General features: G+C 40.7%; 2 protein-coding genes across 2 annotated transcripts; both read right to left on the bottom strand.

The window, feature by feature from the left end:
- Positions 1 to 716: 716 nt before the first annotated feature.
- Positions 717 to 5,843, bottom strand: LOC138605096 (bile salt-activated lipase-like). The gene is made up of 11 exons (XM_069677185.1): positions 5,781 to 5,843; positions 5,310 to 5,457; positions 5,119 to 5,238; positions 4,826 to 5,023; positions 4,624 to 4,754; positions 4,285 to 4,392; positions 3,308 to 3,422; positions 2,671 to 2,857; positions 2,351 to 2,554; positions 996 to 1,205; positions 717 to 897 (listed from the first exon to the last, which is right to left on the bottom strand). Exons 1-11 carry the CDS (start codon positions 5,841 to 5,843, stop codon positions 717 to 719), a joined length of 1,665 nt encoding a protein of 554 aa, XP_069533286.1.
- A 4,712-nt stretch (positions 5,844 to 10,555) lies between these two features.
- LOC138605047 (bile salt-activated lipase-like) lies at positions 10,556 to 15,692 on the bottom strand. Its single transcript, XM_069677121.1, has 11 exons — positions 15,630 to 15,692; positions 14,902 to 15,049; positions 14,701 to 14,820; positions 14,408 to 14,605; positions 14,207 to 14,337; positions 13,854 to 13,961; positions 12,990 to 13,104; positions 12,613 to 12,799; positions 12,293 to 12,496; positions 10,847 to 11,056; positions 10,556 to 10,748 (listed from the first exon to the last, which is right to left on the bottom strand). Exons 1-11 carry the CDS (start codon positions 15,690 to 15,692, stop codon positions 10,556 to 10,558), a joined length of 1,677 nt encoding a protein of 558 aa, XP_069533222.1.
- Positions 15,693 to 16,333: the final 641 nt, after the last annotated feature.

The raw sequence follows: 16,333 nt of genomic DNA, 5'->3' as shown, positions 1-16,333 counted from the left end.
CCAGAGCTGCAAAAGCACAAAACAAAAATAGAAACAGCCTTAACTTTCCTCATTAGTGTGGGAAATGGCAGCATGGCATGTGGTGGTCTGTAAAATCTCAGTGACCGGCCTGTTTTGTTGTCGAGATCGACAGAAAATTATCCCGTTATCACGAGAAAACCAGCTTTGTTAGCCCGAGATAACGAGATAAATAAGTAGATCTCGAGATAAGAACTACATTGACTCGTTGATTCATTTCATGAACGGAGTAAATAAATGCTTAGAGCTTCCATAGTTTTAAGATATTTATTTATTTGTTCATTTTTTTTGCAATGCAATTATAATATTCATATCCTAATTATATATTCTTGAATTTAATTCTTTTTTGTGTGCATCCCTTTTTTACGTATATGTAAATTTGGTTTGTTGAATACATTTTCGTGTTCATAAGTATTGAAGAGTGGTTGCATAAACTGTTGTAAAAATCTGAACAGCTGGCTTATTAGGAAATAGCTCTCATGAATTACTTACTTAACTGTTTTTGAAACGCTGCCGGAGAACAGATGCTTCTGGAATGTTTCCAATGAACACTTCATGTTGACATCATTAAATATCTGCTGCTAATTATACTCCTTTAGGTATTCTAATTGAATTATAATCAGATCTTTTTTTCTCACAATGTTTATTGTGCACGTTCTTTAATTTGTATAACTGGCATCTTTATAAAAAAGAATGCATCACTGAGCATCTGATTGGAGGCTGGGGAGGATGCTGGTCCAAAGTCGAACAAAACGAAGCCTCATTTCCTGTCTGATGGAGCTCTCGTTCATCTCAGAGTTGATCTCCAGGAACGGGTGTCCACCGCTGGTAAATTCAGGCCAGATCGCAGGCATCTTCAGGTTTCCTTTGTTTGGGTCCCTGTGAAATACGTAGAGGGTTTTGCAGTAGATTTTTGTAAAGTTATGCTCAAAATGTCGATTTCACACTGTGACAAATGAACGCAAAGTCTGTTTTACCCAGTTCTGGCAAAGTTCGTCCAGTAAGCGATCATATAGCGGGACAGGTCTCTGTGTCTGTCCCCGTAAGCCTTCGGTGTGGTGAAGGGTTTGCCAAACACATACTGCAGGTCATCAATGTGGTCCGATCCCACCCAGTCATGGTAGGGTTTGCCTGGTCCAGCCAACAAACTGGGCTCTGAAAGCATGTAGGAGAAGGTACGGCCGGACCTGGGAGATTTAGATTTCACAGAGGGAGATTTGTTTTCACAGCCAGAAGAACAAATTAATACATTTTCTATATATATTCCTTCATAAACCTTCCAGTATAAGTGTTTGGTCTGTATCAGCCCAGCAATCTGAACTTTAACCTTAGAAGAAAAAAACATTTTTCTTATTATTCAGGGTTCAACATTCACTGTGGACTGATTGTTAATATCCACAAAACATTTATCTGTAAAACAGACACATATGTTCATCAACTGGACACCACATTTTTCTGCTTTGTTGCTATTTTGGTTGGTTTTAATCTTTTCCATCCATCCATCCATCCATCATCTATACCGCTTATCCTGTTCAGGGTTTGCGGGGGGCTGGAGCCTAGGGGCCAATAACAGGGCTGACACATAGAGACAAACAACCTTTCACGCTCACACTCACACCTATGGGCAATTTAGAGTCACCAATGAACCTAAAGAGCACGTCTTCGGACTGTGGGAGGAAGCCAGAATACCCGGAGGGAACCCACGCATGCACGAGGAGAACATACAAACTCCACACAGAAAGGCCGACTTCGTCCGAGCCAGGATTTGAACTAGGAACCTTCTGGTAGTCAGTGCTAACCACTGCACCACCATGCAGCCCTGATCTTGGGGGAAGGGGGGCGTGTACAGTTGCTTTCAATTGTCCTTTCTTAAAATGTTTTACATAAGCTTAAATTGGGCTCTCCAAAAATGTATTTTGGTTACCAAATTTAGGGGCTTGGTGGTTTATTGGCAGAAGTGCTTTAATATGTTTGTGTCTATCCCCGTCACTGCATTCAACTTACATAAAAAAAGTTTTTTGTAAAATCCTTTAGGGTAAAGTTGTTAGTTGTTCCGTGTTGTGCATTCAGAGCTGACAAAGGTTCAAGTGCAATACTGAAGCATTCTACATGCTCGTGGAATGATCAGATTGAAGGCTGAGTGATCGTGGTTCATTGCTCTTCAAAAAGCTCTGCAGTTTCATCTTTTAAGTGAATAAAAGTTCAGAGTTTGCCTGTCCTTGTCTTCAAATAGTATTTGTCTTACATTGTTAGGTAAACCTCTGGAGGCAAAACACATCAGCAGCAGCTGAAAGATATTTTAAAGGCAAAGGAAGCAAAAAGTATGCCTTACTTGGCGTTATCAGCGTGCATGGAGATTGCAATCTGTGCAGGAGCCAAGAAGAGGTAATCAGTGCCGATGTCCACAGCAGTTCTCTTAATGGTGTCCTGGCTGGGCGCTGATCCCCAGTTGGATGTGTATTCAGCAAATGCAGCCTCCAAACCAGCCTGCCCAAACTCTTTGGTATAAGAAGCAAGAAGCCTCCTTAAATCCTCTCTGCAGTGAAAACAAAGTCGTTAGTGAAAGGACTCTGCAACTCTTCCGTCTTCTGCCTCTAAATTCTTTCTCTTGCTTGAACTTTCAAAGCTATGATGAAGATGAATCAGCCTTACACAGGAGTCTCTTCATTCTTGTTACCAATGGAAGGAATGTCCTGTACAGTGAAAGCATATCCGTCCATGTCATTAACCCCTGCGAGATAATCGATGTCTGCAGAATTGTGGAACAAGTTGGCGGGCTGATCGGGGAGGAAGTCACCATCAACAACAGGAGACGTAGGCAGGATCATTACACTGGGATCTGAGATGAAGTGACACACGATTAGTCAGGTGGTATTGTAAATCATGGACATATCTGTAAGGTATTATTGGTTTGTACAATATGTATTTTTTAGCTTGGACATCAATTGATTATTCAGTCAACAATGTTCTGATTAACTTTACAACATCATCCATGAAAATTGATTTCCTATTTCTAACAAGACTAGGTCAAAACATTGTATGTGTGTGGCTGACCGCTACGGGTCAATGTGTGCTTTTGTGGGCAATGTGTTACAAGGACTGTCCTTATGAGGCCAATGACAACGTGTTTAAAAGCATGTGAGCGCAACTCTCTCTCTCTACGGTTCTGAAAGTACCGTCTCTCACTCACTCAGTAAGTCACATACAGACCTGTGTAGGGCTGACCCCGGCGGTCAGCCAAAAATAGATGTTTGCATGTTTTTTGCTTTTAACAGAACGTAATGCTCACAATCAGGGGATCCTTCTTCAGGGACGGGAACAGCCATGGTCAGAATGTGTGCATCTGTAGATTTCAGACAGGCCACCATCCTGTCGTCAGTGGGGCAGCCAACATTCTCAGCAATCTAAACCAACGATAATAAAGCATGTTTAAATTGGAGTTAAAAATATCCTAGATAGCCATTTATTGTATTTATGCTAACAATAAATATTATTCATATTTACTTTTTGTTCGTTATTACATAAATGCACATTTTACTCCTTTAAGTCGTCCTGTGTTGACTGGACTTGGTTAATTGCTTTGGCGACACAACCTGAACTCCACAAAAGCAAAGAGAAGAGAAACTAACATGATGTCAGCCAAATTCTCTATGACATGCTTCAGCCCTCCATTGCAAAAGTAAACACAAAACTGTACCTATAATTGTAAACAGAAGTCAGTCATTGGGTTTTTGAGCAAATTCAGGCTTTCATTTTCAAACTTTAAGCTTCATGATCTGAGCCTTCTACAATCACTTAACACCTAAATGAATCACTGACACCGACAAGAAAAGTATTGAACAATTTGTTTCAAAATTAAGATTTTGATCATTTAATTTATAAATGTATATATTTATATCTTCTCTTTGTGCAATAATCACAATTCTACAAGTGCAATATTTTTTCCACTAGTGCGATTGTATAGTGTGATTATATACCATGCTATACACATAATTTTTACTGTGCAATATAATTTAGATTAACGTGCAATTCACATAATTTACTGTGCATTGTACATTGTTTTACTTGAATGCATGTTAGCTGTTACTGTGCCTGAATGTCATGCACCTAAGGTGAAGCACTTTTTGTTGTAGTCTGTATAACGACAATAAAGGCTTTCTCTTCTCTTCTCTTCTCTTCTCTTCTATACATTATACTATAAATGTAAAATAAGGACTTCTTTTATTCTTTGACAGCAGTGTTGACAGCTATTAGAAAACGACGAACCTGCTCTGCAACCTCGCGTGGGTTCTTGGTCACAGCCCACGGGCAAAAGGCAACACCGCTCTGGGAGATGGCTCTCCTGACCAGCCCTTTGTTGTGGGGGGAGAGACTCTGGGAAGGCACAGATATTGACATTTTTAAATAGTACTTGTAGCTGTGTTTATTTGCCAATTTGTCTGGCTTCAGTAATAAAACTCTTGCCACTTGTGTCTGAAAAGAAGAGTAAGAGTAGTGATTATGTGTTGCTCGGTGCTGTTAATATTAAATCCTTTCTTTCCTGTATAATATTAATTAGATTAATAAGAGGTTGTACTGTACTGTGTTTCTACTAAAGCCTCTCACCTGGAAGCTGACACTAGCTCCACCTGCAGACTCTCCAAAGAGGGTGATGTTGTCAGGGTCTCCTCCAAACGAGCGGATGTTTCTGTGCACCCAGGCGATGGCAGCATGCTGGTCCCACAAGCCGTAGTTTCCTGTCGAGGTAACACAATTTGAGTCAAAAGCACATTAACACAGCATTCAAGTTCAGTGAATTTGCTCTTACCAGGTAAAGCAGAATCGCCTGTACTAAGGAAACCCAAAGATCCCACACGATATCCCACAGACACCACAATGACATCTCCCCTGTCTGCAATCTCCTGACCGCTGTACAAGTAGTTGTTCAGGAAATTTGGCCCCATAGAACCGCCGCTCATAAAGCCTCCTCCATAAAACCAGATCATAATTGGGAGATCTGATGACACTGGGGGTGAAAAGGGGAATCATTTACATATCCATAATTGTGCATGTATCAATAATTCTGCAATTATAATAAAACTATTAACACAAAAATGCTACCCTGTCGGCCTTGAGGAACCCAGATGTTGAGATAGAGGCAATCTTCACTACCAAAACTGGAAGTCTGGAGCATGCTGATTTGCAGACATCTCTGAGCAAACTTTGTTGCCTTCAGCACTCCTGAGGACGAAACAATATAACTCTCAGTGACAAAGGGAAAGTGTGAAATTTCTAAGCGAATCTTTACACACCTTCCCAGCCAGGGTGAGGTTGGGGTTTTTCAAGCGTTCCAGGTTTGGCAGCGAAGGGGATTCCTTTGAAAACATCCACAGAGCGGAACAGGCCGAGGGGGATGTTCTGTCCCTGAACACTGCCACCTTCTGTTTGAACCACGCCAAGCTACGGACACGAACAAGAGTTGTCACATTTATTAATGACAGTGTGAAACAGTGAAGTCTAATGTCAAAATAAGTGACTGATACAGAAATGTAATACAGCGATGTAATGTAAGTAGCTCTTGGCCATGTTAATTTTTTCTAAAGTAGCTCTAAGATGAAAAAAAGTTGGAGACCCCTGTTATACAAGGTTCTAACACAGTGAAAACTGAGATTATTGTATCTAAAAAGTAGAAGAGACCATAGCATAATTGCTTCATGCAAATCTTGTGCCATTTAATTTAAACTTTTGCAAATTCTGGAAAGTTAAAGCTCTTATAGACTTACAGTGGCTGCTGAAGCTGTCCCCAGAGACAGGACAACAGCAAACAGAATCTTCACCTTCTCCATGGCTGTCTGGAAACTAGTGAACGCCTCTCCAGGTGCTTATATACACAAGATCCCCCTTTTAGAGGAGTAAATGGTATAAATGGCTGTTTACCAATGTTATATAACATTAAATCCATCCACTCGTCCTGTGGTCTCACTGACCCTGACCGCCAAACCTCCGGAGCCAGCCTGGTGTAAACAGTGACAACTGGGATTGTTGGTCTATTTTCCCACATTTTTTGATGTAGGTCCTTGTAAGCGTGTCTTAAACTGTAACCAGGAAAATAACTTTAGAAAACCCACACGAAAATTTTTTTTAATACCAAAAGCTAAATCAGAGCTCTGACTCCACAATAAAAGGTGACAAATTCACTTTGTGTTCATACACAATAAAACCACTCAGAAATGTGTCATCACAGGATAAAGATGATGACTCAGAGCTACTTTGTTCTGACTTGCAGTGACCCCTCCCTGTAAGGGAGCAAGAGGACCCACACCATGCTGGAAAAATGCCCCCCACAGCCCCGAGCTCTCCTCCCTGCAGGGCTCAAGCTTTCAGGCCTTTGTTGTTGTTTGTGTTTGTTACACATGCAAGACATCTCAACAATATGGTGAAGGACAACTCACGTTTAGTCCAGATCTCTGTAGATCAATACTCTCAAATATGCATTCACCTCTATTATAATGCACCTACAACCCTACTATAATATACTTCTCTGTCATTGTCGACAGACTCCTTTTCCTCTTGCCATTCTCATACAAGAGTGAACAAGGCCTGCCGTGCACTTTGATAGAAGCCACGTTAATTGCGTAACTGTACCATGTAATGTAGCTTTATTTTCCATTATGGAAATTAAAAATTTGAAAATGCGAGTACATACATCCTATACATCACACACTTAAAGGGGCTATATGTAAGATTTTACATATATTCATCAATCAAATATAATTTTTTATTGCCAATGTGTGAAAGGAAAGTAGAAGAACTGATAAATCGAGACCGTCCCCAACTTCCTCCATTGGCCCTAACAACCTATGGGCTGATTTTTATGTAAAGCGCTCGGGACGGTTTTTCCGGGAAACAAGAGGATGTGACGTATCTGCACGTTCGTGAATACCTCTGCCAAAAGCTCATTCCATTGACTGTAGTGGTGTGGAATTTCCACACCACTACAGTCAACAGTGTGCAGCACGAGACAACGCAAGCTGTGAAATTGAGATGGATGCCAACAAACGACCAGCACCCACAACAACACCAGCACTAACTACACACAAGAATAAACAACATGAAAAGTTTTATCTAATGAAGCCCGACCCACAACTTATTGTTGTCATAGAAACAAAACCCGGGTGCAGCATTCTCTCAGCGGGTGCAGCGTTTTTTTCTCTCACAGCACAAGCGCTTCATCCCAGCTCTCTCCAGCCGCCCTGCCCTGCCTGGCTGATGTTCGCTTATGCTTGTGATGATTTGCTGGTTCGCCGGCGTAAATTTGCCGTTTGGTTAGGAAGCACAATGCCGTGTCATGCAGTGTATTTATGTTCAAGCTAGTTGGCTAACCTTAGCATGCTAGCTAATGTTATGACTACCAAAATACTATCTGAGTGTGTCTGTCAGTTATCTAGCTTGACAATAACTTCGCCAGCTAACATAACAAATGGTGTTGATTTTGTAAATTATGTAGCAGAACAAAGCAAATGTGTATAACTACCAATTGTTTTCTATTAGACAATATCATTGCATTACCTGCCTAGGCTAAGGTTAGCCAGCCAGCTGTAGGCTGGCAACAAGCTACCGTTAGCCTGTCTGCTATCACAGACGATTTGACAGTTAGGCAACCTAACAAAACACCGCCTAGTGGATAACATCAGCTTACTCACGCAGACTCCCGGGGCTGATCTGGCTGGTAATTGAATAATTTGCTGTTTGGTTACGAAGCACAATGCCCGATCCATGCAGTGTAGTTATGTTAGAGCTCGCTAATGTTATGACTAAAATACTATCCGAATGTGTATGTCAGTGTTGTCAGTCTAGCTTGACAAATAACTTCGCTACCTAACATGGTATTAACTAAGGTATTACAAACAGTGTTGATTTTGGACAACATGATGCCGGTCAACATTATGCCGGTCATTGACCACGTCTCATCAGTGAAAAGTAAACAGAGCCGAGATTGAGCATGCTCTGTTTCGTGTGTCTTCGGCAAAAACCCTGGATGCTCGTTCATGCGTGCGAGTGTCCGCCAAGCGGCAACCTCCGGTGTTGAAAAATGAAGCCAACGCGGAAGTGCAAAAAACTGCAGTTCCTCGAGTGGCCACTTGAGGCTGGCTCCAGAAAACAAGAAATAACATTAGAGCAGGTGGGAAAATCCCCATTTTTACAGCAGAAATAAACATGTTTACAGCCTGGTACAAAAAATGGTTTTGTTATAAATAGCTAATTTTATTGTTCAAGATAACTGTACGGGGGGGGGGAATTCTTTTTATAACACACCTGTTTTAATCATATTAAGCCTTAAATTATAGGGGTCGGATCAGTTGATTGACAGGTGGATCCTGCTGGCTGTCTGCTAGATGTCAACACAGACACACAGACACTGAGCTTAACTTCACCTGTTTGTGTTGTTGGAGACTTTGGGGATTTTTTCATTCAAAGTTTGGACAAATAATCTGTCTCTGTGGGATTTATGGAACTTTATGGCTGTGCAAGAAGTCTGAGCTCCAGCTTTTCGGTGAGTTAAATGCTAGTGTTATTGTATTGAAATATTTTTAGCACTAAGTAGCAGGTATACTGTGCTCCCTTTATTTATTTAATCGTCGGTCAGTAAATAGGAGTCAGGAGTTGTTGGCGTTTCCCCGGAGAGATTACAGCGGACCATAGTGATGAAGAGACCGGTTCTTTTACGTTTCCAGTTACGTGTCGGCTCGCCGTTCTCTCACCGGGCGAGCGAGCAGCGAGTCCGCTACTTCTTTAGTCTGATAACTAAACACCTGCAGTCAGTCACCGACAGAATCTCCTCCTGGGAAAGTCAAACCAGCTCATTCATGATTTATAGTCTATGGATAATAACCGTTATTTACGCTGAGGAGCATATAGCCTAGCTTCATAGCCGTAGCTGGCTGATTCATGCGGCCCGCGCATAGAGCTCAGCCATAGGCTGTAGCTCGGTCGCGCTCCGCCTCTTTGCCCGTCTCTAGATTAGCCGTCTCTGGCATTTCCAATATGGTGACCCCCAGCGGCAGCGCAATTCGGGCTTCCAAACGCTTCTTCAGAAACCAATGGGTGACGTCACTGAGACTACGTCCATTATTTATACAGTCTATGGTGTCCGCGCGAGCGCATACAAGAAGGTTGACTGCAGTTCCCTCAATGGCCGACCGTGTCGCTAGGAATGAGGATTTTCTGAAAGTTACATAATAGCACCTTTAAAAACCCAATGTCAAACAGCATTAAGCATAAATGCATTGGTTTTTAGTGATAATAATGGTGTTTACCTGTTTGAAATTATGTGAAAAATATTTGTTTGGCAAGCACAAACCCCACAGTGGACATGTAATAAGATCTTGTCAAGGAGTCCATGTGATGTTAGTTCTGAAGCACATGCTGCTGTTGACTCACAGAAACAGGTGCACATATTCTCAGATTACCAAAGACCACGCTGTTGGAGATACTAAAAGCGCAAGGATCGACATGTACTCTTTTTATGTTATTTAGAGAGAGACCCAACATGAACCCACCATGAGTAGCACTTAGCAACATTTGGCACATTGGCAAGGAAATACTTCATAAAGGTAAAAAGAGCAACAATAACATATGTTCTTGTCACATCATCAATAGCAATAACAACAGATAATACATACATATGGTTCCGATGGTTTCAATAATAACATAGTAATGAATAGAGACAAAGATAAAAATGACTGTCCAGCTATCTGACAGTAAATAAATCCTAGGTCTGGAGAGGCAGTCAACAGGCATCCGAGGGACTCTGATGTTGAATAAAAATCCTTTATTGTAACATGGATAGGTATGATGTAAGGCTCATAATAATAATTGTAACAGTTGAAGTCAACAGGTCTACTCTTAGCATTAACAACTATAATAATAATACTATGGGGATGACTGAAATCAATAGTTGTAGCAATCTGAGTCAAGCAGGTCCACGGCAGCAGGTGTTCTGCAGCAACGATGCCTAGGAACCTACGAGACAAGGAGCTCAAAAACTTGCGGGAAGATGGTTAGTAACGTTAATGGGACAAGAAGTTACATAGTTAATAAGATGCACTAATATAACAAATGCATACAGAGAAGGTGGGGGAGAGAGAGAGAGAGAGAGAGGAGCTTGGAGCTCGGTGAGTTGGTGTTCTGTTCAAACTGGATGTTTAATATCACAGTGACCTGGCGATGGTTTTGTTTTCTAGATCGACAGAAAAGTATCCCATTGTGTGAATAGACTGTTGGGAAAATCATAAACTGTTGTGAAAATCTGAACAGCTGTGCTTATTAGGAAATAGCTCTCATGAATTACTTACTAAACTGTTTTTGAAACTGCCGCAGAACAGATGCTTCTGGAATGTTTCCAATGAACACTTCATGTTGACATCATTAAATATCTGCTGCTAATTATACTCCTTTAGGTATTCAAATTGAATTATAATCAGATCTTTTGTTTCCCAATGTTTATTGTGCACATTCTTTAATTTGTATAATTGGCATCTTTATAAAAAAGAATGCATCACTGAGCATCTGTGACAGCATCTGATTGGAGGCTGGGGAGGATGCTGGTCCAAAGTCGAACAAAACGAAGCCTCATTTCCTGTCTGATGGAGCTCTCGTTCATCTTAGAGTTGATCTCCAGGAACGGGTGTCCACCGCTGGTAAATTCAGGCCAGATCGCAGGCACCTTCAGGTTTCCTTTGTTTGGGTCCCTGTGAAATACGTAGAGGGTTTTGCAGTAGATTTTTGTAAAATTATGCTCAAAATGTCGATTTCACACTGTGACAAATGAAGGTAAAGTCTGTTTTACCCAGTTCTGGCAAAGTTCGTCCAGTAAGCAATCATATAGCCAGACAGGTCTCTGTGTCTGTCCCCGTAAGCCTTCGGTGTGGTGAAGGGTTTGCCAAACACATACTGCAGGTCATCAGCGTGGTCCGATCCCACCCAGTCATGGTAGGGTTTGCCTGGTCCAGCCAACAAACTGGGCTCTGAAAGCATGTAGGTGAAGGTACGGCCGGACCTGGGAGATTTAGATTTCACAGAGGGAGATTTGTTTTCACAGCCAGAAGAACAAATTAATACATTCTTTTTATCTTCATTCATGAACCTTCCAGTATAAGTGTATCGGTCCAGCAATCTGAACTTTAACATCAGAAGATAAACTACAATTACCGCGTTGCGGTTGTATGCCTCCGCCAACTACTCAAGTTGAAGTTACATTTCTGTCTGTGTCGACTAGATGTTTGTGTTATTAAACAAAAAATATTAAGTGTATGTTTTGGTGAAATAGAAGTAGTTAATTATATGGTGACATGCATGATTCCAGTGAATTGTTTCCAGTGAGAAATATGCTGCCCTTATTTAGAGACTATTTTTAAAGAGGAGGAGAGAGTACTGATAAAGAGCTTTGACACATGATGCAATTATCATTATCTCAAGATCAATATTAGCAAGATCAAAGAGCTTGTTGTGGATTATCAGAGGAGCAAGAGGCCCCCTGCCCTGGTTGTCATCCAGTGAGAGGAAGTGAAAAGGGTGGATTCATACCAAGTACCTTGGGGTCTAAATCAATGAGAATTGGATTTGAGTGACAATATGAAGCATGATGCTGTCGCAGTTAAGATGACCTTTCATCTTTTGGGTATAAAATGTCATCACTTTTTTCATTTATGATTTTGTGTGAAATTTTGTCATAATTAGCTTAGGAATTCTTGAGTTAAGGCCACAAACGTGTTTTTTGAGGTCACAGTGACCTTTGACCTTTGACCAACAAAATCTAATCAGTTCATCCTTAACTCCAAGTGAACAGTTGTGCAAAATTTGAAGAAATTCCCTCAAGGCGTTCCTAAGATATCACGTTCACAAGAATAGATTGGACATGAGGTCACAGTGACCTTGACCTATGACCACCAAAATCTAATCAATCCTTGACTCCAAGTGGTCAATTGTGCCAAATTTGAAGAAATTCCCTCAAGGAGTTTCAGAGACATCGTGTTTATAAGAATGGGATGGACGGACAATGTACAATGCATTATGTACAGACTGAAGGCTGAGTGATCGTGGTTCACTGCTCTTCAAAAAGCTTGTTAAGTGAAAGTTTAACATTAGAGTGCAGTTTTGTCTTTAAAGTAAAAAAAGTTTGCCTGTCTTCAAATAGTATTTGTGTTACATTGTTAGGTAAACCTCCGGAGGCAAAACACATCAGCAGCGGCTGAAAGATATCGTAAAGGCAAAGGAAGCAAAAAGTATGCCTTACCTGGCGTTATCAGCATGCAGGTAGATGGCAAACTGTGCAGGAACCAGGAAGATGAAGTCAGTGCCGATGTCCACAGCAGTTCTCTTAATGGTGTCCTGGCTGGGCGCTGATCCCCAGTTGGATGTGTATTCAGCAAATGCGACCTCCAAACCAACCTGCCCAAACTCTTTGGTATAAGAAGCAAGAAGCCTCCTTAAATCCTCTCTGCAGTGAAAACAAAGTCGTTAGTGAAAGGACTCTGCAACTCTTCCGTCTTCTGCCTCTTAATTCTTTCTCTTGCTTGAACTTCAAAAGCTATGATGAAGATGAATCAGCCGTACACAGGAGTCTCTTCATTCTTGTTACCAACGGAAGGAATGTCCTGTGCAGTGAAAAGATGTCCGTCCATGTCATTAACCCCTGCGAGATAATCGATGTCTGCAGAATTGTGGAACAAGTTGGCGGGCTGATCGGGGAGGAAATCGCCATCAACAACAGGAGACATGAGCAGGTTCATCACACCAGGATCTGAGATGAAGTGACACACGATTAGTCAGGTGGTATTGTAAATCATGGACATATCTGTAAGGTGTTAGATTTTCCAGTCAACAATGTTGTGAGTATTTTTTCAACTTCATTTTTGAAAATCGATTGCCTGTTATATTTCTAAAAATAGATCCCTGGATGTTTTGTGCAATTGACAGAATGTTATGCTCACAATCTGGGGATCCTTGTTTGATGCGGGGAACAGCCATGGTCAGAGTGTGAGCATCAATAGATTTCAAACAGGCCACCATCCTGTCATCAGTGGGGCAGCCAACCTTCTCAGCAACCTAAACCATTGATAATAAAGCATGTTTAAATTAGAGTTGAAAATATTTTTTGTTTGTTTTTACATAAATGCACATTTTACTCCTAGCCCTCCATTGCAAAAACTAGTGCGATATATTTTTACTGTACAATGTACATTATCTACCGTGCAATATACATAATTTACTGTGCGATATACTTTATCTACTGTGAATTACACATATGTTTTACTGTGCTTTATACTTTATCAACCATACTATATAAATTATTTATCGGGCAATATACAAAATGTACTATGCCATATGCATTATCTACCGTGCAATACACATTATCTACCGTGCAAACCAACCTTTTTTACTGTGCAATATACATTATCTTCCGTGCAATATAAATTATTTACCATGCAATACACATTATATACCGTCCAATATGCATTACCTTTCATGCAGTATACATTATTTTGTATGCAATATACATTATTAACTGTGCAACACATGTTATCTACTGCGCAATATACATAATTTTTACTGTGCTATATACATTATGGACCATGCAATATAAATTATTTACCGTGCAATATATTCCTCAGGTGAAGCACTTATTAATTTTGTTGTAGTCTGTATAATGACAATTAAGGCTTTCTGTTCAATTCTATTCTACTCTATTCTTTTCTCTTCTCTTCTCTTCTATACATATTAATACTATAAATGTAAAATAAGGACTTCTTTCATTCTTTGACAGCAGTGTTGACAGCTATTAGAAAACGACGAACCTGATCTGCGACCTTGCGTGGGTTCTTGGTCATAGCCCACGGGCAAAAGGCAACACCGCTTTGGGAGATGGCTCTCCTGACCAGCCCTTTGTTGTGGGGGGAGAGACTCTGGCAGGGCACAAATGTTGACATTTTGAAATGAGTACTCATAGCTGTGTTTATTTGCCAATTTGTCTGGCATCAGTGATCAAATTATTTCCACTTGTGTCTGAAAAGAAGAGTAAAAGTAGTGATTATGTGTTCATGTGTTGTGTTGCTCGGTGCTGTTATTATTAAATCCTTTCTTTCCTGTTCAATATTAATTAGATTAAGAAGAGGTTGTACTGTACTGTGTTTCTACTAACGCCTCTCACCTGGAAGCTGACACTAGCTCCACCTGCAGACTCTCCAAAGAGGGTGATGTTGTCAGGGTCTCCCCCAAACGAGAGGATGTTTCTGTGCACCCAGGCGATGGCAGCATGCTGGTCCCACAAGCCATAATTTCCTTTTTGGGTAACAAACTTGAGTCAAAAGCACATTAACACAGCATTCAAGTTCAGTGAATTTGCTCTTACCAGGTAAAGCAGAATCGCCTGTACTCAGGAAGCCCAAAGTTCCCACACGGTATCCCACAGATACCACAATGACATCTCCCCTGTCTGCAATCTCCTGACCGCTGTACAGGTAGTTGTTCAGGAAGTTTGCCCCCATAGAGCCGCCAACCAAGAAGCCTCCTCCATAAAACCAGATCATAACTGGGAGATCTGATGACACTGGGGGTGAAAAGGGGAATCATTTACATATCTATAATTGTGCATGTATCAATAATTCTGCAATTATAATAAAACTATTAACACAAAAATGCTACCCTGTCGGCCTTGAGGAACCCAGATGTTGAGATAGAGGCAATCTTCACTACCAAAACTGGAAGTCTGGAGCATGCTGATTTGCAGACATCTCTGAGCAAACTTTGTTGCCTTCAGCACTCCTGAGGATGAAACAATATAACTCTCAGTGACAAAGGGATGATTTCTTAAAGTGTAAGAATTATAAGCGAATCTTTACACACCTTCCCAGCCAGGATGAGGTTGGGGTTTTTCAAGCGTTCCAGGTTTGGCAGCGAAGGGGATTCCTTTGAAAACATCCACAGAGCGGAACAGGCCGAGGGGGATGTTCTGTCCCTGAACACTGCCACCTTCTGTTTGAACCACGCCGAGCTACGGACACGAACAAGAGTTGTCACATTTATTAATGACAGTGTGAAACAGTGAAGTCTAATGTCAAAAGAAGTGACCGATACAGAAAATTGTGTAATTGTAAAAATATATATTAACACATTCACACGAACAAGAGTCACATTTAATGACAGTATTAAACAGTGATGTCTAATGTACAAAAAAGTGACATAAACATATAGTTGTGATATTGTAAAAATAAAGAAATATACTGTATATACCTAAACATTTGTGCAAGATGGACTTTCTGAGTAAGTTCACATTGTTGTGAGAAGGTACTCTTTGTAATTGTGCAATTTCCTTTTTTGAAAGAAAAAGGGCGTTTTAGCAGCTGTTCAATTTCCAGCTGATAAGTTGCAATCAAAGAAGGCAATAGATGGTTATGTAAGGTGAAAACTGATCCAATTTGAAAGATTCTAACAAGTAGAAGAGATAAGATTTATTACCCAAATTATTAAAAAACCCTTTAAATCACAAACCACAGAATAATTTCTTCATGCAAATGTGTTTTCTCATTCAAACTTTTGCAAATTCTGGAAAGTTAAAGCTCTTATTGACTTACAGTGGCTGCTGAAGCCGTCCCCAGAGACAAGACAACAGCAAACAGAATCTTCAGCTTCTCCATGGCTGTATGGAAACTAGTGAGCACCTCTCCAGGTGCTTATATACCTGACCCTGACCTCCAAACCTCTGATGAGAGCCAACCTGGTGTAAACCGTGACAACTGGGATTGTTGGTCTATTTTCACACATTTTGTGATGTAGCTCCTTGTAAGGTCCTTGTAACCAGGAAAATAACACACACAAATAGTTTTTTTTATACCACAAGCTAAATGTTTATTATGTGTGTTTAAATTATGTGTAAAATATTTGTTTGGCAAACACAAAGCCTACAGTGGACATGTAGTGAGATCTAGTCAAGGAGGCAAGGTGATGTAAGTAATGAAGCACATGCTGCTGTTGACTCACAGAAACAGGTGCACGTATTCTCAGATTACCAAAGAGCAAACTGTTGAGATAAGATTAAACCTATTACAAAAGTTAGTGTTCTGTTCAAGCTGGATGTATAAGTACCTTCACCTTCCTGCCGCAGCAGATCCACTTAGACAGACACTGCGGTAACATTTACAAAATTCGAAAGGAAAACAGTAATGCAAGTTATATTGTATCCTAACAGAGCTGTTAACCCTCGGCAGCTGTGTTGTGCAAGTTAAAGAGCAAAACACTTTGCAGACCTCTGCCAGCGCTGTTCATACGTGTCTTGTAT

Source organism: Semicossyphus pulcher, unplaced genomic scaffold (genome assembly GCF_022749685.1).
Source record: "Semicossyphus pulcher isolate SPU_LCO1_2020_fin unplaced genomic scaffold, fSemPul1.0.p SCAF_28, whole genome shotgun sequence".
Classification (NCBI taxonomy): Eukaryota; Metazoa; Chordata; class Actinopteri; order Labriformes; family Labridae; genus Semicossyphus; species Semicossyphus pulcher.
Note: the sequence above shows the minus strand (reverse complement) of the source record. Positions and strands in the feature narration are given on the sequence as shown.